The following is a 26,634-nucleotide window of genomic DNA, read 5'->3' as shown; positions in this document are numbered from 1 at the left end:
GGCTTTCACAGAGCTTGCGGGAAAGTAATTTATTCCTAAACACGCTCATAGGGGCCGACTCCCCGTTCCTGTTCCCGGTTCCCGGTTCCCAGTACAGGCGGCGCAGGGCCACCGCCGCTGTGGGACACCATGTGCGCCGGCAATAGCGCTCCGCCGCGCCCGGAACTCCGCGCGCAGCCGGTGTTTCCGAGGGGGTGGCTCCGCAACGGAGCGGTCGGTGCGAGCCCACGTGGGCCGGGCGGCTGGACCGGGCCGGGGGGAACAGCGCAGGGCCCGGGGGGACAGCGCAGGACCGGGGGGGACAGCACCGGGCCGGGGGGGACAGCGCACGGCCGGGGGGGACAGCGCCGGGCCCGGGGGACAGCGCAGGACCGGGGGGGACAGCACCGGGCCGGGGGGGACAGCGCCGGGCCGGGGGGACAGCGCAGGACCGGGGGGGACAGCACCGGGCCGGGGGGGACAGCGCAGGACCGGGGGGGACAGCGCCGGGCCCGGGGGACAGCGCAGGACCGGGGGGCACAGCGCCGGGCCGGGGGGCACAGCGCCGGGCCGGGGGGACAGCGCCGGGCCGGGGGGGACAGCGCAGGGCCGGCGGGGACAGCGCCGGGCCCGGGGGGACAGCGCCGGGCCGGGGGAACAGCGCCGGGCCCGGGGGACAGCGCAGAGCCGGGCAGGACCGGGGCCCACGGCACGGCACAGGTATGTGGTGGTTGCTGGTGGGGAGCGGTCCCTCGGGATGACCCCTTCCCGAGCTGAGGGCCCGCGGTGTGCCCGGCAGCTCCCCGCTGCGGGGTCGCCGGCGCTCGGTTTTGCCCGCGGTAGAGTATCGGCCGTGCCCCAGCGCCGGCCGCCCCGCCGGGCACTGCCGGCCTGCCCGGAGCCCGCGGCCCTGGCCCGGGGGCCGCCGTGAGCCCGTGTGCGGCCGGGAAGGGCGTGAGTGAGCTCCGTGAGTTGGTCTGGTAGTGCTCGCACGGTGTGCTGTGTACATGTGCCCTGTGCTAACTGTGCTCTCTTCCTGTGCCAGCTGCGCCCGCTGTCCCGCGGAGGAGCTCTGAATCTTACTGATTGTGAACAACTGTTGAAAGAGTAAGATGGAGGAAAAAGAGAAGAAGAAGCATCGTGCAAAGCATAGCGGACCAAAGGCAGAGAAGAAAAGGAAACGTTATCTCAATGACCTGGGAATAGGAGATGAGGAGAATGCACGGAAGAGAAACCCCAAAGCCTTTACAGTCCAGTCCGCTGTGCGGATGGCCAGGACTTTCCATCGGTGAGAAGTGGGAACTGTCTATAGAGTGTGCAGAGGCGGCTGGAGGGATGGGTGTTGCCTGGGCTTTCTTTGTTACTTTGTGCAGAAATACACAGAGTGTAATTTTCACTGGTGTGTCTGCATGGCTTTCATCATTCACCCAGTCCCGGTGTAGTTCCTGTGTGTGTCGGAAGTGGGATGCTTTGTGCGTCGCTGTTATGTGTTAATCACTGGAAAGAAACTGTAGCTCCTTCGACTCAGTGGGGGTTCCACATGCCTACTGGTGTTGGTGCTTGTGCTCAGCCTTGGTGTTGAAGCTTTTGCAAATACCGAAGACTTTCAAATAGTAAATGTCCGTGTAAGAATCCATGACATTCCTGTATTTATTTATTACAAATTTCTTTTTAGAACTCAGGATCTGAAGACTAAGAAGCATCATATTCCTGTGGTTGACCGGACTCCTTTGGAGCCACCTCCCGTGGTGGTGGTTGTGGTTGGCCCTCCCAAGGTTGGGAAGAGCACTGTGATAAAGTGTCTCATTAAGAACTTCACAAGGCAAAAGCTGGTTGAAATCCGGGGTCCTGTTACAATTGTTTCAGGTGAGAACAGAGATAGGACAAATGGAAATTCTTATTTTGAGCTCCTTACTTGTCTTGCTTTGAGAGCTGGGATGTGTTCATGTTCTCATAATTTTTGGTCATTTTGAAGAAATCATTTGGATGTGTGATCTGGCGTACTTACAATGAAAGAAGATCTGATAATTTTAAATTAAAAAGTTATATTTTAGCAGAATTATAAACAGGTAAACCAGACACCTCTACTGTGGTGCATGTTGGATGATCTACATGCAGAATTTGAGTGCCAGATATCCTGGAGGAACTTCAGGAATGTGACCTGGAAAGAAAACTGTCCTAATTGCTTTGCTCCCTCTATTTCAGTTTTTGATGCTTAATTCTCTTTTCAGGTAAAAAACGCCGGCTGACCATTATTGAATGTGGATGTGACATTAACACAATGATTGACCTGGCTAAAGTTGCTGATTTGGTAAGTTAACAATGGAATGTGATTCTTACTATAATTTATATTGAAAATACTACTTTTGATTGGACTGCATCAGTGTCTGATTTCTCTACACAGTTTTTGATATCAAAGACAAAACTGTCTTTGGTTTCAAAGAGAACGGGACCTAAGATCTTTGATACACCTAATGTTCTGGAGCAACCCAGGGACTTTCCTCATCATGGAGGGTGGGGGAAAGTAAAAAATGTGTGTGTGGTGGTGGGGAGGATGTGAAAGAAAGGAAATGCTACTAAACTTCGTTGCTAATGCAACTGGTAAACTTTTAGTGGAAGATGTTATAAGAAGCCAAGGTGACACAGTGACTTCTCATTAAGGGATTTGGTTAAACCATATAAAATCTGAAAATGATTTCTAGTCAAGAATTTTTCAACTAATGCTCAAAGTAGAAATATGTATTAGTTTGTTAGTTGGATTTTTTTATGCACTCTGAGGTCTCCATCTGTGAAGAATGTTGTGTAGTAAAATAATTGATTTCAGTGGAATGTGGTGACTGTTGTAATTTACTTGCAGCTTTTGGATCAGGGGATTACATCAACTGATCCTGGGGTCCAATGCACGATCCATTTGTTTAGAATTGTACTTTACACGTGGATTTGGAATATGTTATTTACAGCTGATTAGGGTTTGGGATCCTTGTCTAAGTATTAACTATATAAATATCTAAAAAACGTGTACACTGATCTAGGTATTCTACTTGCATGTTTTCTACTGAGCAAGGGAGATGTACCAAATGATACATACACTTCTGCTAGTAGATGTGGTGGATGTTGCTGATTCTGTGTGCCAAGGTGGTGCTGAGAATCTGTTTGGGTTTATTGTTAGGGGGCTGAGATTACATCAGCTCTTGAAGACCTGTCATCAGTTCCTGTGTGCTTTAAGTTCTTTTTTGTTAAGACCCTAAACCAACTTTGCTTCCATTTTCATGTGACTGTTGGCTGCTGTTTTCCTGTGTCAGGGCATTTTAGTGATGTGTAACAGCAGTTGCAACAAGTGAAATAAGTTTGTTTCATTTTACCTGAAGACTTGACCTTAGTGCTATTAGTGCATTCAAGACACAGATACAAGAGTTTTATTAATTTTTTAAGATGTTCCTGAAAATATTGGAAAATAATCAATTTTGCATATTTTAAATTCAGCAGGTAGACACTTATTCAGATCTTAAACTGAATGTTACTGCATTCCTAGAGCATCTCGAACATCTTTAGCAGCCAAGTTCCATACTTCAAATAAAAAGCCAAAGTTGGTTTTCAGGGTATATGCAAATAAAGTACAGAGCCTTTTGCAAAATTTTGGTTCCTGAGAAGCTTAAGAGTTTAAGGATGTGGTCTTTGAAATTGGCTCATGTGGGCAATGTGGTATTGCTGTAGTGAAATGTGGATATTGTGTTTTCAGGTTCTAATGCTCATTGATGCCAGCTTTGGATTTGAGATGGAGACATTTGAATTCCTGAACATTTGCCAGGTACATGGCTTTCCCAAAATTATGGGAGTTCTTACGCACTTGGACACATTCAAGAACAACAAACAATTAAAGAAGACTAAAAAGAAGCTAAAGCACAGATTCTGGACCGAAGTGTATCCGGTATGACATTTAACATTACTTTTTTCATATATTTTGCTTTATAGAAGCTAAATTAAAAGTGGGTCAATACTGAAGTGTTTATGACATTCTTACATCTTTTAAATAGATAAGTGAACAATGTTTATACTATATCAGATTGTTTCATCTTTCTTCTATTTGCTAAAGTACTTGTGTGATTATTCTCTATCCCAGTGTGATAACCTGCTGAAATGTGCTACTAGGTCTGTTATGCAGGTTCTGTGCAAGGAGGATCTGCTTGTAGGTCTGTATGAGGTCTTCAGGATGTGAATGGTCTTTCATTAAGATTTAGGGGGCAATTTTCATGTTGAAGTAAAGTGATTAGTTTGATCTTTCAGAACCAATTGTAATGTGCAGTTTTCAATTAAGATTTACAAACTAGAATTGCATTACTATATATTTTTTTTTAGTTTTACAGGTATTAAATTGATGTTTTATGTTTTTATGTCTTTTTAATGTGTTTAGGGTGCTAAGTTGTTTTATTTGTCTGGGATGGTTCACGGAGAATATCAAAAGCAGGAAATTCACAATTTGGGGCGTTTTATCTCGGTTATGAAATTCCGGCCTCTTACTTGGCAAACGTCTCACCCCTATGTTCTTGCAGACAGGTGTGTTGTTTTTCTCTCTGTTCTTCAATATCAGCCTAGATAGCACCTTGTTTGTTGAAAAAGCTGTAATAATAGCCTCAACTCTGTCTGTGAATGGGTGCTTGGTGTTCCCTGGGTGGCTTTGGGAAGGGAAAGTGCCTCTGCAGGTTTGTGCCGTTCAGCCATGAGGTTTTCACTTGTGCCAGATCATGTGCATACCTCTGGTATATTGGAAACAGTATGGAAACACAGAATAATTAAAATAATTCTGCTTGTTGATGATTATACTGAATTTCTGTGGGAAAGAAACAGCATTCCAGTGATTAAACAACAGCTGGTGAATTAGTCGTCTTGAGTTCTCTGGACTATCCCGTCTGCTCCATCTTCACAGTCTCTTTGGACCACAAAAGTAATCTTGGTGGCAGCTGTGCCTACTTGAGAAATTACCTCACCTTTCATATTTTACTGCCAGAATGCTTACAGTTATGACTAAACTCCCACAATAATCCAAGGTGCCTTGAATGAGCCTCTTCTTTAGCTCTAATTCTTCAGGAAAAATTGTCAGAAAAGTAGGTAAGCAAAGACCTGCAAAATGCACAAAGTAAAGAGTGGGAAAACTCAAAACCCACATTCTGTAGTTTTTCAGTACTGTTGTTTTAGGTTGCTGTAACTGTTGCAGTTTCATGATTGTTGGGTCAGCTTTATGCTGATCTGCAGCCAGGACGTGTGTCCCATTCTCTTCCTTGACTCTGTTTGTGCTGCCTCCCATGTGCAGGGTAGAAAGGAATTTCCCCCTCCTCTGCCTGCAAACAGCCAGTCTTATTTCTGTGGTAGCTTTTGTGTTGCTCACCACCATTCTTAGGGAAAAGAAGGTATTGTGTGGCTTCGGGTAATGTGACATTCAGCTGTTTGCCCTCTAATGGTAAAATTGATTTGAGGAGGGTTGTGTGTGCCAAGCCTATAAACAGTAGTTAACATGTGCTAAGAAAGCAGTACATGTTCAGTGAAATGTCAGTAAACCTTCTGGAAATACATTGTTGAACGTTATTGTATAACTTTAAAAATACAATTTTAAAATGTTTTTAGAAGATCTTTTTTTTCCATTTTTTTTTTTCTTATGATCATTCAGTTTTGATTATTAGAATCTGCAGATCGTGCAGTGGCAACAGTGATGTTCTCTTTTCTTAAGTTACCTTTTTCAAAATTTACCCTTGGGACTGCTGGGTATTCTAACTGTCATTTTAAATGTTGGGTAGAATGGAAGAGCTGACAAACCCCGAGGATGTTCGAATCAATCCCAAGTGTGACAGGAAGATATCACTGTATGGATACTTGAGAGGAGCACACCTAAAAAACAAAAGTCAAATTCATATGCCAGGTAATCTATCAGATTCTTAGAACTCTTTCTGTACTGATCTGTGAAAAACAACATAGCTGAAATGATTTGTATCTTTAAAGTGTATGTTATACAACAGATTTTTCACCTTTATAAATACCTGTTCTGTTTTTGAAAATTATTTTCATAATGCATGTTTTTTGTGAAAATAAATCTTGTAATTAGTTTTGCTTTTAATTGTGCAGTTCTGTTGCACTGATAAACACAATATTCACAGTATTTAAAGTTTTTCAAAGTTGTATCACTTTAAAAGGTGCTTAAAGTGCAAAACATACCAGCCCTAACAATGAAAAGTAAATTTGGCTTATGTAATGTATTTCTCATGTTCATTGAATAGTTTAATATTTTAAGTGAATGATTAAAATGTTTAAATTGAGAAATACTTTATTAATAAATTTACAGACCTACTCAGAAAAGTGAGTTGTTGTTTTTCCTCTGTTAAAAACAAGCAAAGAAACAAACCCAAAGCTTTGCAGGATTCTGGTGAATTTATGTATACTTCTCTAAGTTCAGTGGGAAGGCAGAGGAATTGGATGTTTGGTACAGAGCTTCCTGTTGATGAATCACTGAATGCCACAATGTTTGGGTTTGGTTTGTTTGTCTGTTTGTTTTACCTTTGTTTTTTTTGGCTTTTTTTTACTCTCTTCATGGTGAATTGCACAAATTTCAGAATCTAAACTTTCTGCAAACTTTGTTGCTTCCTTTTTCTGTCCCCTCAGGTGTAGGAGACTTCACTGTAAGTGATGTGAGTTTCCTGCCAGACCCCTGTGCTCTCCCTGAGCAGCAGAAGAAACGTTCCTTAAATGAGAAAGAGAAGCTTGTCTATGCCCCTCTTTCAGGAGTCGGGGGCATTGTGTATGATAAAGATGCTGTTTACATTGACCTTGGTGGAAGCCATGCTCATGAAAAAGAAGAGGTAAGAGAATGCTGTTGGTGATTTGAATTCTCTTGGAAAATGTAGTTTTTATCCTTAGAGCCAAAATAAGTTTTTAAAAATAAGCTTCTTTAAAATAATCAATCCTTATCTATCCATAGTGGGTAAACTTCTTTTCTCCTTCAGGGATTTCAGAGAAGGGATATTTCTCTTATCTGTTATTGTACAAAACATTGGAAGATCAGTTAGTATTAAGTACCTAAAGTTTGTGTAATAACTTCCCAAATATTGACCTAAGATATATGAAAACTCCTGGTACTGGACTTATTATCACTCTTATTTTGCAAGGCATGGTGATTGTTGGGAGAACACTTTAAGGATTTGACTGGTCAAAGGGAAAAAGAAAAAAAGATTTGCCTACAAACAAACTGAATTTTTTTTCCCCTGTATTGTGCTAAATGTTAAATACCTTTAGGTCTCTGATGATGTGTGCTCGCTGATATTTACTGTAGTGGTTGTATACTGTGAAGGAGTCCCTCTAATTTTTCTTGGGTTGATATTATAGATATTCTTGAAATGTGAAGGGGGGAAGGGAGAGTTTTCTGTTCTGTTCTGAGAAAATGTTTCTTTAAAGTGCTCTGCAGTTTTTTCTTGCATATGCATATTTCTGCTGGTTTAGACTGATAGCTGTCATTAGACATTTGTTTCTTCATTTTAATTGAAAAGTAAAAAATAAATCTTGTCTTTCCAGGAGGAAGTGAGACCCAATCACGAACTTGTTCAGAGCCTCATCTCCACACACTCAGCCATTGATGTTAAGATGGCATCAAGCAAGGTCTCTCTCTTCATGGACTCTACACCCTTGGGTTCAGAAGATGTAGGACAAGAGTAAGTTTTGAATTCTGAGCAGTGTTTGAGCACGAATGAATCTCTAATTTCAGGCTCTAATTTAGGAAAAATTCTCAACAGAGCACAGCTAGTAAAATGACATAATGTCTAATTCTTCCTCTTCTGAGGTTACTCATATGCCACACTGTATTCTGGGATAGAAATAATTGGTACTAGAAAGTTTTGCAAGCACTGTAGTCCTGCCTTCCAGGAATTTCTTGCTGATACACGTAACATTTCTGTTTTAATTCATTCCATGGAAAATGAAGACATTTATTGGAATGATTTTTGGCTATAACATTCAATATTCTTGAATAAAGAGACATTAAGGAACGCCAGTGCCTTTCTAATGTCCTCCATAACCTTGCTTTGTTAGAAAAAAAATTGTAGAATTGTTTAAAAATATTAACATGAAGTTTCATTGTTTCATTAAAATTTTCTTGTACTTAACCATCTTACCCCAAATGTGGTCTTTGGGAAAACAGGTTTGTGATGCCAAAAGAAGAGAGACAGGTGGATTTGAAGACTGGAAGAGTTCGTCGGAAGGCCATATTTGAAGATGAGGAGAAGGAAAATGATGATGTAGCAAGTGATGAGGAAGATGACCAAGAAGAAGAGGAAGAAGAAGAAGCAGTGTCTGAAGATGGAAGTGATGGGGATGATGAAAATGAGGCTGAGGAAGAAAGTGAGAGAGAGCTCTTGAGGGAAGGGACGAGTGTTAGGAGAGCCAAGCGTCTGAAAACAGAGGTGGCTGAGGAGGAAGCTGTGAATGAACTGCCAGCATTTGCAGACAGCGATGATGATCTGGAGATGAGCTCTGAAGAAGAAGGAGAAACTGCCCCTGAAGACAGTGAGATGGAGGAGGATGACGAGGAGGAAGAGGGGGATGAAAAACGGCCTTGTGAAGATGAAAGCTCAGAGAGTGAATTTGAGGCTGCAAACAAAAGAGCTGCATATAAGCAGTGTGATATGAACAGTGAACGTACAGAAACGAAATCACAAATCTCAGATCACAGTCCCAAAAGAAAAGCAGTGCTCACTACAGATTCAGGAAACTGCACTGCAGAAGAGGCATCAGAATCTGATGATGAGGACTCTTCCCTTGAAGAGGGTGATGATGGAAGATCACATGAGGAATTAGACACTGAAGAGTCAAATAGGAATGGGTTTTGGCACAGTCAAGGAAAGAAGGCTGATAGTGTTAGACAGACTAAACTTAAAGCTGTAGATACTGAGGATGATGATGTGGAGAATCTACTCAGAGAGGAAGAGGAGTATGAAGAAAAAATAGATCTTTCTGCTGACACAACAGGTATACTATAAATATTTGATTTTTACTGTCCATTTTAAATTGGATTAATTGTTAAAGGATATAATTAGTGAATACTCTGTAATGTTGCCTGTCATGTATATATATATATATGTGTGTATGTATTTATATATAGTTCTTAAGTAGCAAACTTCAAGTTAGGAAAGCTAGAAATACCTGCTGTTAAGCCTGTCATTTGCATTGTAGTATGCAGTGTCATGTTTCCTTCCTCTAAAACAGAGGTGATTCATTTTATAAACTTCATTGATTTTGCGTATACTTCTCTTTAATCTTTATAGCTATGTGTGTAAAACAAATTATGATGCTTTACTACATCTAGAATGACTAAAACATGCTTGGGGGAGTGTTACTAAAATGCATTAACTACTCACTGAGCACTGGAACAGGAATCTTCATCTTTGGAGATGTTCAAACACCATCCTGACACGATGCTGAGCAACCTGCCTTAGGTGAGACTGCTTAAGCAGTGGGGCAGTACAAGGGGACATCTAGAAGTCCCTCCCAACCTTGAACATTCTGTAAGTCTGTGAAGAAGTCACTTAGCATTGTGAACATGGTCAAATCTGTTACTGTTGTTAATAAGTTCTTAAAATTTTGTAAAAAAAAAAACCAAACAGTGGTATAATTTGTTATCCACAGTTTATGTTTCTGTGTATATATGGAGTATGAGCAAAAGAAACTGTGGGTTGTGTCTACACTTCCTAAGCCTCTTGTCATGTCCTTACTAAAATTATTTTTGTAGCTCCTAATTCTTGTTCTTTTCTGGAGGTAGAATGTAGACTTTTTTCCCTTTTCAGGTGCACTCAAGTGGAAAGAGGATCTCACACAGAAGGCAGCTGAGGCCTTTCTGAGACAGCAGCGATCAACCCCCAATCTTCGTAAACTTGTATATGGAACAGGTACAAATCTGTTTGGAAACTTGTCTGCAATATATGGTGGCTTTTCAGCTGCTACCAAGTGTTCAAGTCTGAATACTTGAGCACTTTCTTTTGGCTTGAGGAAAGTTAATTGACTTTTTAATTGCTGATGCTCATTTTCACTAATGATTGTAATACGAAGACAGTTTTTACTTCTCCCATAAAAAGCATTTTGAATTCATTTTCCAAACTACTCTGTTGTTACTCATGTTTTCTGGTACAGCTATTTCTTCCAAACATTTAAGGTTTGGTCATTTATATAATCATCTGACAGATATTATGCAAATCCATTGTGGTAATTGTGTTTCATAAAGGGATGTTGTCTGTTGGCTGGTTTCAGGAATTTCTGTCTCAGACTGCCTGTGGAATAGTCTCTTAGATGTGATTTAGTATCAGGTGTTTGTCAAAGAAAAAATAGCTGGTTTAAAAGGAAGAGAAAATTGCTATTTACATAATTTATCCTGTTTAATTAGCACTTTTCCTGTGGTTGTCTGAGTGTACAAATCTCATTGTGCAGAACCTTTGTAGAACACAATGAGAATTTGGCTTTTGTAAACCTTTCACAAGGTTTTCTTTCTGACAGATTCTCTAGTCTGGTATTCTTGATTTACAGAGAAGCCACACGTCCTTCCCGTTTGTAGATCATTTTGGAATTGTTCCAATGTATGATATTGAACAAGTGTCCTGTGTTTACTTATTGGGCAATATTTTTTTAGATTATTCCAGTTATGAAAACAACTGGATCAGTGTACTTTTTTCTTCAGGCTTTTACATTTAAAACCATTCCAGTTGGGTTCTTTTATTTCCTCAATAAACTGCTGCAGCTGTTGTGAAACATAAGAAGAGAGGTGGGTAATGAATTTCATGCACGTGCTCTGGGGGAGATCGTCACAGCCTTTGTGTTTGGTTTAGCTGTCGAGGATGAGGACGAGGAGAGTGAGGATGCAGATGATGAACTTGGAGGTTTGTTCCGTGTCAGCCGTCCAGACAAAGCATCCAAACAGAAGGCTAATGCTCTTGACTGCTCCAAGTTTCTGATAGAAAAGCTGCAAGATTGGGATTTAGAAGAGGTAATGCCATTGGATAACTGCTTCTGCATGTTCTTCCTGATTCTGTCCTGGCTGTGTCTCATAAAGTACGACTGAGTTGTCATTGAAACAGACCTGTGGGAGCTATGGCCACAGTGTCTTATATTCTGCCACTTGCTGTCACTGTAAGTAACAGATTCCAAGATCTGTTCTTACAAGAGTGGCAAGTTACAGTAAATCACTTTAATGCTTGGCTCACTTGAATACTTGGTGGATAATAGTTTGCTCTTTATTTACCAAAAAGTAAAAAGCAGGGGAGACCCAAGTGAAAATACAGTGTGAAAATACAATGTAGGGTAGAGATCTTGGTAAAGACCTTTGGGCAAGATTTAGATAGGGTTCAAATTCCTGCTTTCAGGGAGGCATTGTGTGGTTTTGGTAATGGTGTCTTGATGTGGAGCTGCACTTGTCTCTGAAGTGGTCTCTCTGATGGGGAGTGGGAATGTCTTGGGGAACATTTCTGTTGATGATAAGCTGTAGCTGTGCAAGGCAATGATGCTATCGTTTTGCAGGTTGTGAGCAGTATTCGAGACTGCTTTGTTACTGGAAAGTGGGAGGATGATAAAGATGCAGCAAAGCTGTTGGAGGAAGATGGTATGTCTAAGACTTCTAAAAATGATTCATGTATACAGGATTTTTAAGAAAAGTATGACTTTTTAGTTATGTATATAGAGTATTTTGCCTTAGTGCTATACTTACAGGTTTTTTCAAGCTATTATATAAATTATTACGTAGATACTAATATAATTATGCATTGCTGTAAATCTCTGTAGAAATAGTAGGCAAGTACCACAATTTCTGGAAATTTACTTTCTGAAAAATAGAGTATGTAATTTAAATTATGAAATGGAGTCCTTAGTCTCCACACTTGGACATGCTGGCTTTGAGTTATGTATCTGAGTTCAGCTATTCGTCATGTGTGGTTTATTCTTTTGGGTAGTCATGGTAGAAATAAACAGAAACTATTCTTTAATGAAAAGACAAACTTGCCATTACATTTGACTGAAAAGTGAGATCTGTCTTCAGATGTTTTGGAGGTGTTGGTTTTGTTTTGTTTGTTTTTTTTTTAAATTAGGAAATACTTTAGAAATTTTAATAATATGGCTGTATCTTACATGCATCATGATTGTGGTTTGACAGGCTTCTATAAGCATTTGTTTTTAACCTAAAAATTATCAGCTATATTTAATTTTATTCTTTTATAAAGTTAAACATGGGAGCTCAATTGCTCTGCTGGTGTCTTGTGTCACTAGAGTGCAAACTAATGTACTGGTGGTCCTTTGGGATGATCTAAACTTTATTTACATTTTTTAAATCATAAAGGTATTGAAAGGCTAAAGGAGGAGTCACTGGAGTTCAGCTGGGAATTTTCAGCTGAAGCTGTAGAGAGGGCAGAACAAATATATAAAACCTGATAGAAATCAAAAATATTAGGTCTGAAACGAATCTGCACAGCAATACTGAGGAATGCACAGTACTGAGCACATGATAGATGGTGTGGGGCAGTACAGCAGAATGGTTAACTAATGGCCACATGTCTTGGGTGCTTGTTGTTGCAGAAGAGCTGTATGGAGATTTTGAAGATCTTGAAACCGGGGTTGTGCACAAAGGAAAGGCTGCTGCTGGAGGAGAGGAGGTCTGATCTACATTTTTATGTTCTTTAGCAACATACATGTGTATGAGTTTCTGATCAAGTGTCCTATGTAATACATCCAGTGTTCATAGAATCAATAGGAAGGGAATCAATGGTAGCACTGAAGAAAAGATATGTATCTAGAATGGCATGTTTTTAGTCTGAGCCTGAATTTTTGTTTTAAGATAATTATGTAGAAGTCACCTCACTTACTTAACAGTAGGTGTCAGGCTTAATCAAGAGCTGGGGGATCAGGAGGCATGACAGAAGTATTTTAAAACCAAATGTAATTGCAACTTTGTACTGTGTCATCTCATCTGATGCAGAAGATTGTAGTACTCTGTTTAAACACAACAAATCGTGGAAACTTGACACAGTTTCCTAGTTCATTCCTCTTATCTGCATAAAGGAGGCTGGTGGAAGCAATGTTATGCTGTGGCTTGGATGTCTTCCAAGAACAGAGCTGTAGTTGTCTGTGACAATACAAACTGAAAAAAACAATTTTTTTTTTGACTGAGCAACTTGATGGCTTTGCATTTTGTTGTAAAATTGAGGATAATGGCATAATTTTGTCAGTTTTCAAATGGTCTGTAAACAAATGCCCTCCTCTCTGGTCTCTAGAGTGCTGCCTTCCAGCACAGTATTGCTCAATGCTATCAACAGTTACTTTGTTTTCCCTTCTCTATTATATATGCTTATATTAGCTGTAGAATAACAGGTAGGTCAGTTCTAGGGTCTGTTCCCTTATGTTAAAATGATGTTTAGTCAAGAAAGCTTTGTCAGTGAAAAGGGATATGATTACATAATGAGATCTTTTGGTCCTTGCTGAAGTTATGTCTCCTTGTATGAATAGCTTACTAATATCTGTCTAAAATTGAAATTTTTTCTGGTGTCTAATAACTGGCACAATAAAAAAGTATTGTTAAATAATATCTGTACAAGTATTGTTTAAATAATACCTATGAAAGTGTTGATCAGAATGGGTTGTTTTCAGTGAACTATTTTACATGTTTGACAACTTACTCTTGATTAGTCTGGAAGTGAAGAAGAGGAGGAAGATGAAAAAATATCCAAACCAGAACCTGAGGAGGAGGAAAAGAAAAAGGAGCGCATGGACAAGAAAAGAAAACTTAAAGAAATGTTTGATGCAGAATATGATGAAGGGGACACCACATACTTTGATGATCTCAAAGAAGAAATGCATAAACAAGCACAGGTAAAATCTGCTAATTTGACAATTTATCTGGCTATATGTCTTCAAAAATACTCCACAGTTTGCCCCCCAAAGGTATTTTCCTGGAGACACAGGTGATGCTCAGGAGCTATTTCAGAAGGTACACACAAAGAAATACATGCTTGTGATTTTTTTGTGCTTGAACTTTTTGATTCTGTTAGCTGGAAAGGAAAATAAGCAAAGGAGCCAAACAAATTAAAGCTTAATTTAAACTGAGTGCACTAGTTAACCATACTTTAAGTCACTGAATAAGCCAAAATGTATCATCTAAACTTCAACTACTTAAAAAGTTTTTAAATATAAAAAAGCCATCCTTTTATGCGTAGGAAGGTGAACATCTTTCTCATATAAATTTGTGCCATATATTTTCCCAGTATTATTTTTAGTGTGATATTTTGCAGTGTTATTAATGGATAATTAAATTCTGTGTGACAGTCTTTTTCATCCAACTGTGAAGTTATTTTGAGGAAGAAATACTGATGACCATTGCTCTGTATGTGTGGTAGAAGTCTTCAGCATAACTGTATCCAGAATGTGAGGTGTTGATTTTGTTCCAGGCCTTTGTTTTCTTACGTAAGCACTTGTAAGCTTAAAAGTAGCTTCTTTCTTTGACTGACTCGGGAGAACACTGCCTTACATTGCTAATAGCTTCACTGTCTTGTCTTCTGACAAAATTTTGCCCTAAATAGTTGTTAAATTAATCCTTACCTCCTTGTATTAGCCTCTGCCATAAAGGATAGTACGAGCTCTGGTATGCTGATGTATGGAGAGCACTTAAAGGGCAAAGAAGGACATTCCGGTAAAAAATTCAGTGTCTTATGGGTGGCTAAACATCAGAAGCTAGAACAGGAGGCTGAGGCTTCTGTTATTCACCAGGATGTCTTCTTAAATATTTGCACAGTATCTACATCCTTATCACATGGTACAGAAGAGCTTTTGATGATGTACAGCGTGAGGATGCACAAAAATATTGTTAAACTGCCGGGTAAGATAGGAGCGCAGCATCCTCATAAAGTGCCACCTTAAAGATCAGGACATTAACTTTAAAAGGTGCTTGGGCTCCTGAATCAAAAAATGTACTTTTGGCAGTTGTATCTTTAAAATCCCAAGTCACCATTGTGAAAGGCGTATCAGAAGTCACTCAGTCATTCGCTTCTCTTGGGTACTGTCTTTCAAGTAGACTAAAAGGCCTGCTTGGGATTTCAAATTGGAGGGGTTTTGTGGTGGTAGAGATCTTGCTCTGAATAAAAAGCCACAAAACCTATTAGATCTTTCCCAAAAAGATTCATATAAATGTTAGCATGTTTTAAATAGAACCGGCCCTTCATGAACAAGTTGTTAATATTTGAATTTTGTGAAACGCACGGTGGCTTTCTCTTTGTCACACAGCTCAATCGAGCGGAATTTGAAGATCAAGATGATGAGACCAGAGTGCAGTATGAGGGATTCAGGCCTGGGATGTATGTTCGAATAGAGATTGAGAATGTGCCGTGTGAATTTGTCCTGAATTTTGATCCTCATTATCCTATCATCCTGGGTGGTCTAGGCAACAGCGAAGGAAATGTGGGCTATGTACAGGTATGTAGCCAAAGGGGTGAGTGCATTTTATGTTGGTACAGGTGTGCTTCAGGGTGTCTGGAGTTACTGCTATCTGTTTACTGAAAACACAGTAAACACCAAGAGAAACTTCTATCCTTGTCTCTTGAATAGGGGATTTGCTTTTGACACAAACTGTAATTCCACAGTAGCAGATTCTGGATCTTTACAGGCTTAATTGGATACCAGAAAAAGTTACTGTTGTTTAATGTTGAGCTGCAGAGGTGTCTCAGGACTAAGGTCTGATACTGTGATTGCTGAATTGCAAACCTTAATTGTACTCTGACCTTCATGATCTATATACAAGTGATTACAGAAAAGTTACTAGCACGTATATAGATGTATGTTTAATATAATACTTGCTTATATGCATACAAACATGGCTTCAGAGTGAGTGAAATACTGATTGATTTTTCCAGTCAACCTAATGTTGGTGAGAATGTTTGAAGATGAACAAAGATAAAGCTTAGTGTATAAAAGATTCTAGCTTAGATAGAAATTGCTTTCAACCATTCCTGAAAAGTTAAGGCTTGAATTTCAGAATCACTGTTGCTATCCTGTAGTAGCATTGTTAGAAGCTCAGCGGGACGAGGAGCCCGGGCCCCGGCGGGGGGAGAGAGAAACAGTCCAAACCAATATGGTTGATAAAGCAAACTCCATAAAACTCCATTTATTAGCAGTCCAAAGGCACTTATATAGTATACCAGCTTGTTAACTCCTAAGTGGCTTAAAGTTTATCAAAACACATTTCTATTTCTACATAATTGGACTTACATTGGCAAGTTTCCATAGTCTTGTTATGATCAAAAGAATTCAGTGCTCATCTCCCTCGTTCACTCCCGGATAGTACAACTGCAAGTTTTTCACTCCCTCTCTGTTTCTCAGGCCTGCTTGTGATCTTTCACACAGGGACTTTCCCATGGAAAGTTTTCTCACACACAAGCCTAAAACTTCCAGGCCTATTGCTTGCACAGTTCTTTTATTGATCCCAATAATTCTATTTCCCAACATAGCATGGTTCACCTTCTCTTCTAATTAGCTGCGCCTGAAGAAGCACCGGTGGTACAAGAAGATACTGAAGACCCGCGATCCCTTAATCCTCTCGCTGGGGTGGAGGCGCTTCCAGACCATCCCCATGTTCTACATGGAGGACCACAACGGGCGGCACCGGCTGCTGAAGTACACCCCACAGCACATGCACTGCGGGGCAGCTTTCTGGGGTGAGGCTGTGCTGGAGTTGCTGTCCTGGGTCACTTAATCGGTGTGAAAGCCTCAAGCTTTGCAGGATGTATCAGGAAATTCAGCTTTTGGAATGAGAAGTCTTTTAAATTTCCCCATGGAACATAAAATAACACCAAATAGTATGGGAAAATAGGCAGTTGTCTAGTATTTGGGAATTACTTAACTGATTTGTGAATGGCTTGGCTTTTAATCAAATTCTGAGCATTCTGGTAAGTTGTAGCATATCAAAGAGGAGCCTGATTTGTTGGCTGTGTGCAGAGAGACTTTGCATGCATTGTGGGCCCAGACCCTGCATGAGTAACTTCTTGTTAACTGTTCCTTTGACTTCCATGGGGCTTTATATGTGAGCAATAGTTCGAGTGCTTTAAACTTTGGTTTTCTTCATTGAGTATATTTGTTGTGTATTTCTAAGCTTTTGGAATTGAAATAGGGGCTAGATATTGTGTAGTAGAATTTTCCAGAAGTTTCTAAATTTCATTTTCTTTTAGGGCCCATCACTCCTCAGGGGACAGGATTTTTGGCAGTTCAGTCTGTCAGTGGCACAACGGTAGGTTTTTTTACCACAGAATGTTGTTTAATGCTTTCCATAGATATTTGGGTAAAATAGATATGTTTTGGGAAGAAGGTTTACATATGATAAAGCAGTGTAGTAGTAGGAACTGAGAAAGTAGCCGGACTCAAGCTTTTGAAAGGTGTATTGTGTTGAGGTGGGAAACTGTATGGAGGTTTTTAATTTTTTTATACCAATTTCAGAAAGAGATTGTTTACTGTGAGGGTGGTGAAGTGGGTGGCACAAGTTTCCCAGAGAAGTTATGGATGCCCCATCCTTGGAAGGATTCAGGGCCAGGTTGCGTGGGGCCCTGAACAGCCTGATCTAGTGTAAGGTGCCCATGGTATTGGAACTAGATGATCTTTGAGGTCCCTTCAAAACCAAACCATTCCATAATTCCAATTTAAATAGTGTTAAAGCAGTATTTATCAGACATGATCGTTGTTAGATATATATTAATCAAAGGTAGATTCATGTTTGCAGACAGTTGGTCACAAAAGCTTTGCATGGTATTGTAATGAGCTTGACAGTAATTAGAGTGGTGATTATCTCCTTCCTAAAATATGCCTTCAAGTCCTATTGCACAGTTGTCTTTTTACATGTTTTAAAAAGCTATTTTCATCATGTGTCCCTAGCATAATATAGTGACTTAGAGCAGTGCACAAAGCTCTTCTCCTTTGAGACTTTCTGTCTGAGTAAGATTCTGCTCCATCAAGAGAACATAGTGAGGTAGATCACAAGGGCTTTTAGATTGTTTCCAAGGTAATTAGAATGGCAGTTCTGGAAATCTCATTAGTGAACGGTAGGAATGTTGTGTCAGCAGCACCTCAACTAGTCTGTACTAGTCAATCTGCATTTTTCATGCTGTGGTACTTCTGCAAAGGTTAGAAATTCTGAACTCTTAAAAGTGAAATGTGGAGTGCAGGTGCCCCACAACATCCTTCTCTCTAAGCTGGAAGGATACTCATTCAATGGGTGGACTGTTTAGTGGATGAGGAGTTGGTTGAATGGCCTGATCTGCAGGGTAGTGGTCAACAGCTCAGTGTCCTGATGTGCAGTGGTGACAAGTAGTGTCCCTCAGGGATCTGTACTGGGACCAGCACTGTTTGATGTCTCCATTGGCGACACAGGCAGTGGGTTTGAGTGGACCCTCAGCAAGTTTTCAGGCACCACCAAGCTGAGTGCTGTGTCTGATGTGCCTGAGGAATGGAATGCTATCCAGGGGAACCTTGAGAAGTGGTCCTGTGGGAACCCCATAAGGTTCAACAAGGGCTGGTGCAAGGTCCCGCACCAGAGTTGGGGTAACCCCCAGTGTCAGAACAGATTATGCAATGAAGGGATTGAGAGCAGCCCCTGCTCAGAAGGACTTGGGGATTCTGGTGGACGAGAGGCTGGACATGCTATGGCCATGTGAACTTGCAGCCCAGAGAGCAAATCACATCCTGGGCTGCAGCAAGAGCAGCAGCAGGGCGAGGGAGGGGATTCTGCCCATCTGCTCTACTCTGATGAGACCCCAGCTGGGGTACCACGTACAGCCTTGGGGCCCTCAGCACAGGAAAGACAGGGACCTGTTGGAGCAGGTCCAGAGGATGGCCACAAAGGTGATTGAAGGGATGGAGCACCTCTCCTAGGAGGAAAGGCTGAGAGAGTTGGGGTTGTTCATGACAGAGAAGAGAAAGCTCTGGGGAGATCTCATTGCAGCCTTTCAGTACGTAAAGGGGACTTACAAGAAGTATGGGGATAAACTTATCAGGGCCTGCTGTGATAGGACAAGGGGGAATGGTTTTAAATTAAGAGGGTTGATTTAGACTAGATATGAGGAACTTGCTTTTTACAACAAGGGTGGTAAAAAACGAATAGGTTGATGAGAGAGGTTGTGGATGCCCTGTCCCTGGAAGTATTCAGGGACAGATTGGACGGGGCTCTGAGCAACCTGATTTAGTGGAAGATGTTCCTGCTCACTTCGGGGGCATGGGACTAGGTGACCTTTAGAGGTCATCTAGATGACCTTCCAATCCAAACTATTTTATGATTCTGTGATTTGAAGTGGTGTCTTTGCTGTTTGAGAAATACACATTCAGCAGTGTCTTTCATCTCTGATGTTTCAGCCTGACTTCCGGATTGCTGCGACAGGAGTTGTGCTGGATTTAGACAAATCCATAACTATTGTAAAGAAATTAAAGCTAACTGGTTTTCCATTCAAAATTTTTAAGAACACTTGTTTTATTAAGGTAAGTGTGTAGGTATGTATACTGTAAAACTGGATGTACTGATTTTAGGAAGGAATGCAACCTGGGATTGTCTTTCCTGAGGCAGAAGTTCTCAGTTCTTGTTGAATGCTGTTCTGGATCTCAGGAGCTGCTTGTGGTTTTTTGAGCTCTCTTCCATGTGATCTCTTAAAGGTACTGACTATTAGCCAAGGAATATGAATTATTGTTAACCAGACAAAAATTCTGGAATAGTCTCCTGGTTCACATTCAGTATGATTTTCTTTCTTCCCACCCCCTGCTTTCTTCCTAAAACCCACTGATGAGCAGTGGCAGACACCTTTGGAGAATGTAAATCTTTCCCTGGTGTCATTCGTCAGTTTGATCCCACTAAATTTCTACTCTGGAGTCAAAGGAGACTTCTGGCAGTGCTTAGGAGTTCTCAGTTACGGTTACAGAAGTGTTTGGAGTAGGAAGTGCTGCAGAAGGGAGTGTTCACTGACCTTCCCTCTGTGCTTAGCTGGGCTTTCAGGCTCAGGGAGAGGTTAGATTATTCTGCATTTGGGGCAACAAGCAGCTAAGCAGTGATCACAACAGTGAAGCACTCAAGTATTTGCACTAGGCATAGAGAGATTTTTTTCTTCCTTTCTTGTGATATATGAAAGAAGCACAAACCTTGAAGAACTGTGTTGTATTAGAATCTCATAGCTAGCAAGTTAAGGCAGCTTGCTTGTTTTTAAGGTATCCTGTGTTCCCGCAAATTACTCTAAAGGAGAACTGTAGGGCTTCTGTAGATACGTTCTGTTTTGGAATTTTAAATATATGTGTTTAATGCTTAGAAACCTTGCCTGTGATGTATGACTAAGTAGATTGCTTTCAGTAGTTCATCTAAAATCAGCTCAGTGGGTTTTTGGTATGATCAGCACTCTAAGTCTAAAGACAGTGCTATGCTCCTCCTGTTTCTTTATAAGATATGCTTGTGGGAATTATGTTTTTGTGGCCTACGTGGGTCACAGAGGGAGACTTAGCATCTTGAATGATGGTGGGTAATTCACATTTTCAGGGAATGTTTAACTCTCAGTTGGAAGTGGCTAAGTTCGAAGGTGCAGCGATCCGTAGTGTGAGTGGTATCCGAGGACAGATCAAAAAGGCCCTCCGAACTCCCGTGGGTGCTTTCAGAGCAACATTTGAAGACAAGTTGCTGATGAGTGGTAAGTTGCACTTTCCATGTAAGTTATCACACAACTTTCATCCTTCTTCACAGATTGCAAAGCCGTGTCTCAGAATTCTGGGATCTGATAATTGAGATGTGAATTCATAAGAGTAAGAAATACCTTGTGAGACACAGAGTGAAATTAAAAAAGAAGTATATTTTATGTTGGATTTCTTTCAGTTATACTCAGAAACCATATAGTATGCAGATGAAAAGGCTTGAGTTGAAGATATGTATCTTCAAGTGTTTTAATGCTTTTCACGGCATGGTTTTAGTGCTTTACACAGCCTTTCTCCTTGAACATGATGAATTGAATTTAGTGGTACAAGTGCTAGAAGCACACTTTTCTGAGAAATCCAAGGACTGGCATTTTAACTCCAGTTAACTTTTTTCTGTAGCCTTTTGGGGAAATTATGCAGAGGATAGTTATCTCCTCTGTTTGCTGAGTGTCACTGTGATGTTGAGAATATGAGTTTATACTTATTTAGATTTATATGACCTGTTTTCCTAAACACACCAAAATCATGGATTGTGCTAAATAAAAGCAAGTTCGTTCTTCTATAAAAATGGGCAAAGGAAAATAAAATTGGTTTTGTCAGTAATTATACAGGCACATGTACATATATGAATTCTCTTGCTTGCTCTTGAATATGAATGATGAATGGGATGGTATTCAGCTGCCTGCTTTTCAGGAATGTGTGTTCATGCCTTTAGGGGGCTTTGCATTGCTTTTACCAAAAGTTGAAGACATTTGGTCTATATACCAAACACAGTGCTAGCATGTGGTGTAGTATCTGTTCTGTTCAGGCAGTCTTTGCTTAGAATGTGGATGTGATGAACTCTTGTTTTAGAGCCAAGTAACGTTCTCTTTTCTTTCAGATATTGTTTTCGTGAGGACTTGGTATCCTGTTTCTATCCCAACGTTTTATAACCCCGTAACTTCCTTGCTGAAACCAGCAGGTGAGAAAGATACTTGGAGTGGGATGAAGACAACAGGCCAGCTGAGGTATGAGCAAGGCATCAAACTGAAACAAAACAAGGATTCTCTCTATAAGGTATATTTCTCTTTCGTTTTGTTTTTAAAAATCAGTCAAATTTGCAGTGTGTCTCAGACCTGTGCAAACTGAGAGCAGTATAAATACATGTTCATACACATGCATGTGTGGCTTCAAATTTTTATCCACAAGGCACAGTCCTGGCATGAGATGGGAATGAAACAGTTGAGAGCAGATTGCTGTGGGTCAGTTAAAGTTTATAAAGTAATCTGCAGGGTAGAAATCTTCTCCAGAAGCTTATTGAGACTTCTGCTGTGGTAATTGGGGTGAACACACCATTCACAGTTCAGTCCGAGGATGTCAGAGAATGCTGGTTTTTTGACTTTTGGTTTTTTTGTGGTTTGTTTGGTTTGGGGTTTATTTTGAGGGGTGTGTCTTTCTTTTTTGGTTTGTGGTGTTTTGTGGGTTTTTTTCCCACTGAAAGATGAAAAATTAAATAAAAGCTTTTTAAGATCATGAGTCTTATATATGTTTTATATTCATTCTTTTAGCCTATTGTGAGGGAGAAGAGGCATTTCAATAAGCTCCACATTCCTAAAGCATTGCAGAAGGCTCTGCCTTTTAAAAACAAGCCTAAGAATCTTGAGAAGAAAGGCAAGACTCCAAAAGACCAGTGGAGACCAGCTGTTATCAGGGAGCCTCATGAAAAGAAGGTAATTATCACTTACTCTGAAACAAGGACTCCTGAAGGGTAAATGTGTTGTTTAAAGCTTTGCTTACTATTGTTTTGGCACTTGAATCTACTGCTAATGCTAAAGATATATATGTTCCTAGTGAAAAATGATCACTTGCAATTTATTTTGTTCCTGTTGGGCACACAGTATGTATATGGAACTGTCACTGAGTGGATGGTGTCTATTTTTTAGACTAGTAGGTCACCTAATTATGACTTTTGTCCTTGTCACAGCACTCGCAAGGTATTTCACTTGGATTTAGTGCTCTCATATTATGGGTGACTTAAATTGGCAGCTGCAGTTTTTTATTTGACTTGTCACTGCCATGCATTATTAACAGAGGATTTGAAGCAAATACTCCTCTTCCAAAACTGAGCATTAGCGTGCTTGCAGAGGCAAGAATTTCCTAACTGCAGTTTAAGTGTTCTGTAGTAGCAATTCGGCATAACCTTTTAAAAGCTATCTAACCAAAATCAGAGTTCACAAAAATTAAAGCTTTGATTAACTTCCTAACAGGATAAATAATTAAACCATTTTAGAAATTGGGTAACAAGTGCAGAGATAATTAGGAACTTGCCTTGAATCTCTGATTCATTATGTGTGTCTGTGCTGAGGTTAAACTGTTTCTTGCTCACCAAAACTGAGCTGCACGTATATTGATTATCTATTTTCTGTTTTAGATATCAGCCCTGCTCAGTGCTTTGAGTACAGTGAATAATTACAAGATAAAGAAAGCCAAAGTAAAACATCGGGAACAGCTTAAAGAATATCTCAAAGTTAAGCAGAAGGAGGATGAACAGAAATTCAAGAGGCAAAAGGAGGCTAAGAAAAAAGTCTATCGCATACTGGGACAGAGGGAGAAAAAGAGACAGAAGTCAAGCTTGAAAGGATCTAGTAAGGGAGAGAAGAGTATGTAAAATTTCATCAGATTTCAGGTCAAATGAGGAAATAGGGTAGCTGTGCAATTTTCTCTTGAAGAAACAAAAAGGCCTTGGACTACACCAGATGTACTTTCAAGAGAAGAAAGAAATGCAAATATGACCTTATTCACACTCTTGAATACATTTGGTAATGTATATAAATAAGATGTAGAAGTATGAATTTTGGTTTTTATATAGGAGTATTCTGGAGGACTTTGTATTTCAGTATATTTCTATGCATACTGCACATTCTGTCTAGCCAATAAAGTATTTTAATGTCAATTACAGAATATTGTTTGTGTTTTGTCTTAATGGACTTCAGTGGAAGAAAACTCCTCTGAATGTCTCTAAATATGTTCCTTAATTTGAGCTATTACCTAAATCTTGCCCTTGGAAAAAAGGTGTGAAGATCAACTATTACTGGGTGGGAGTTTTGGAAATTCTTTATCTTTGATCAGAGTAGCTCACTCCTGTGCTTAGATCATCTGTCCTAGCATGAAAGTATCTCAGTTTTTTCCACTTCTCACTAGGTTATTTAGCAGATCTTCAGAATAGTGTTGCATCCAGATCTTGTGTTACTTGGCCAGTTTTGGTACCCTGTCAGTAGATCCCTCACTGACTGCAGCGTTCTGGGCAAACGGTATCAGACCTTTCCCGAATGTGTGTAGCTACTCTGTGGTTTTCTGTGGGGTAAACACCAACAGGGTAACTTGCTTCCTTTGGGAACATCTTCCTGTGTCCAACCAGCTTGGTTTCATGGTACATTGTTAAGCTTAAGATGAATGGAGAGAAGAGGTGGTAAATGGTTTCAATCCTGTTAAATTAACTGAGATTTGAAGTCTTTCTCTGCATGACAGAAGGCCTTGAACAATCATTCTGTTGGAAGAGCAGAAGAGTTATTTTTTATGCCATATATGGCATCAAGTAGTTACTATGATATGCCTATTTTTAATACTTCATCCTCAAACAGGCAGTTGGGCAGATAATATCAGTAATTTCTTGGTCTCCTTCCTGAATAAGTTTACTCTTTGTCATCAAGCTGAAATTCATTACTATTACACTGTAGTAATACTTGCTATCTCAGATGTGAGATCCCATGCGGGATCAGGCTACCTCACACAAAAGCTTTTGGTTGAATGGGTCTGTAGAGTTTTTTTTAAACATTTAGTATTTTGGGATTTTCTTAATTAATCTCATAATGTTCTGTTTACTGATACTGAAATTCTAATGCTTCCATCTTTGTCTATATGATACTAGGCTGACGCCTGACTCAAATTAATTTGTCATTAATTTTTTTTTTCCCCTGTGAGATTCAGATGTAGTCACGTGAATATGAAAACATAATTTATATTTGAATAATTGAAGAGTCTCTGCTGAATAGACAACTGCTGCCTTCAGAGATTTACAACAGAATTGTTGGCATTTTGCCCCACAGAGTAGTACAGGATGGTTCACCATGACTTTGTTTCTGCAGGGTTGTTTCTGCTTCTGCCCAACTGTGCTAGGCTAGGTCTAACCTAAGCCATCAAGGAAGTGTTTCCTATTAACCCTATTTTTATGCTGTTTTGAGCAAACTTCCACTTTAGGTGCTGTTGTTTGCGTCTTCCATACGTTCACCTCTGACAAGCAGCTGTTTTTTTGAGTGCCTGGGAAGTTACCACTGCAACAATTGACTTCAGGTTTTCTCATTTGCTTGTGGATGTAATGAAAAATAACTTAGATCTGGTTTATCCATAATAGCTCTCCCAGAGACAAAAATGGAGGACTTCAGTCTTCTTTTCATTGTGGAGAGAAGCACTTGGAGAGACAACTGAGCGTGAAAATGTTTCACCTGGGAAGACAGGGTACAAGATACTTATTTTGGATTATACTTTTTGGTCTTGTGTTTTTGGGTTTTTTTTCTGCTTAGGTAGCCTTCTTCAATGGGACAGAAAATGTTGTAAATTTAACAGACTTTTTTAAAATGAAGAAAAGTTTAATAAGCAGTGGGTTGTAGATGGGAGCTGGTGTGTGTTGTGAGCCCTGCTGAGAGAGAGGCGGTGGCACAGGGAGCCGGGTCAGGGCCTGCATCTGCCAGCTGCTTCCCGATTTACAGCACTGCAGGGAAGGCTCCAGCGCCCAGGAGCCCTGCACGATGAGGAGGCTGGAATTTCTGTCAGCCTGAAAATAGCTACAACCCCTGCATGGCTGGCAGAGATGTTAATGCTGTTTTTGAGGAGAACTTCCACAGGCCTACTAGCAAAGGTACTTGGGTTTTGTCCCCAAACACTAAATAAATCTTGGTTTTAGTAGTAACAGCAATCTCTCACAGTGCTTTTAGCCTGGTTTTAGCATGGACTGTTTCAGCTGTGCCCCCCACCCCAGGCCCCGCATCCCTCACCACAGCCTCCAAGTAAAACTGCCCTAGGAAAACAAACAATATTTACTGCTCCTCCTCAGCTGCTAAAACAGCCTGGGTTATCAGAGGGAATTGCTGGCAACAGTCCTGGGCTGGCAGGTGGTGGAACCAGGGGCTGAATTGTTCTTATCTTGGATAAGCCCAGTCAGCGCTGTGGGAGGTGCAAATAATTAGCAGTTGTGTTCATGATCAAGCCCGAGGCAAATATGAAAAACTGTAACAAAAGCAAAGTCGTTTGTACAATGATTTCCATGCTAAAAACAGTAATGTGCTGGTGGAAGGTGCCATACAGGTAATCCAGGCAGGGTAATACAAAATGAACTGTATGCCAAAGTATTTCACATGGAAGTGTAACCTGACTAGTTGCCTGTGAGCAGGGGGATTTCAACAGCAACGGCTCACCCTGTGAGGCTGCAGCAATGTGTAACATGGAAGAGAAACTGAAATTGCAAGGAAACAGGCATTGGAATTAAAAATAGATAGAGATGTGAGGGGTTGATTGGCAGCCAGGAAGGCAGTTGTGTTGCTGATGTTACCCATGAAGCTATTTGTGGAAGTAGTAAAGGCTAATGCCAGGTGAAGGCCAGCTGGGAGCTCACTTTTAAATGAAACATTTCCCAGGAGGCATAAACCCAGATGAAGAGAGTCTTCCATTTTGGGCTGTCTACCCAGATTTGCTTTACCAGGCCTCATTCCCCCTAACTCTTGGTGTTGTTTCAGTCTGATTTCAGGCTGGAATTGGTGATACACCTGCTGGAGCAGATGTGATCTCCCACCCTGTCCTAGAGGCTGGGTTGTGGAACGGGTATCTGGCAAATACCCACTCCAGCGGTTTGCAATGTGTGTGTCAGGCATCCCCCTCCCCTGGCTCCAGTTGTTTCAGGTGTTCACCCTGCACACTGTCAGG

The 26,634-nt window shown here is 40.6% G+C and overlaps 1 protein-coding gene across 1 annotated transcript; it reads left to right on the top strand.

Annotated features, from left to right (window-relative positions):
- Positions 1-578: 578 nt before the first annotated feature.
- BMS1 (BMS1 ribosome biogenesis factor) lies at positions 579-23,611 on the top strand. The gene is made up of 23 exons (XM_069019254.1): positions 579-699; positions 1,025-1,267; positions 1,655-1,845; positions 2,211-2,290; positions 3,719-3,907; positions 4,391-4,533; positions 5,769-5,890; positions 6,628-6,824; positions 7,534-7,670; positions 8,156-8,982; positions 9,798-9,899; positions 10,830-10,987; positions 11,518-11,599; positions 12,565-12,641; positions 13,672-13,854; positions 15,262-15,450; positions 16,508-16,688; positions 17,199-17,257; positions 19,369-19,491; positions 20,531-20,678; positions 21,560-21,735; positions 22,227-22,388; positions 23,090-23,611. The coding sequence occupies exons 2-23, from the start codon at positions 1,092-1,094 to the stop codon at positions 23,324-23,326; spliced, it is 3,939 nt and encodes a 1,312-aa protein (XP_068875355.1). The 5' UTR covers positions 579-699; positions 1,025-1,091; the 3' UTR covers positions 23,327-23,611.
- The last annotated feature ends 3,023 nt before the right edge of the window (positions 23,612-26,634 follow it).

Source organism: Aphelocoma coerulescens, chromosome 6, assembly GCF_041296385.1.
Source record: "Aphelocoma coerulescens isolate FSJ_1873_10779 chromosome 6, UR_Acoe_1.0, whole genome shotgun sequence".
Classification (NCBI taxonomy): Eukaryota; Metazoa; Chordata; class Aves; order Passeriformes; family Corvidae; genus Aphelocoma; species Aphelocoma coerulescens.
This window is presented reverse-complemented; position numbering and strand designations above follow the sequence as displayed.

Bases quoted from the DNA above. Each gene is read 5' to 3' on its own strand.
- BMS1 (XM_069019254.1), top strand. From the start codon at position 1,092: ATGGAGGAAAAAGAGAAGAAGAAGCATCGTGCAAAGCATAGCGGACCA. The intron at 4,534-5,768 runs GTGTGTTGTTTT...AATGTTGGGTAG, and splicing joins CCCTATGTTCTTGCAGACAG to AATGGAAGAGCTGACAAACC. The intron at 5,891-6,627 runs GTAATCTATCAG...CTGTCCCCTCAG, and splicing joins AAGTCAAATTCATATGCCAG to GTGTAGGAGACTTCACTGTA.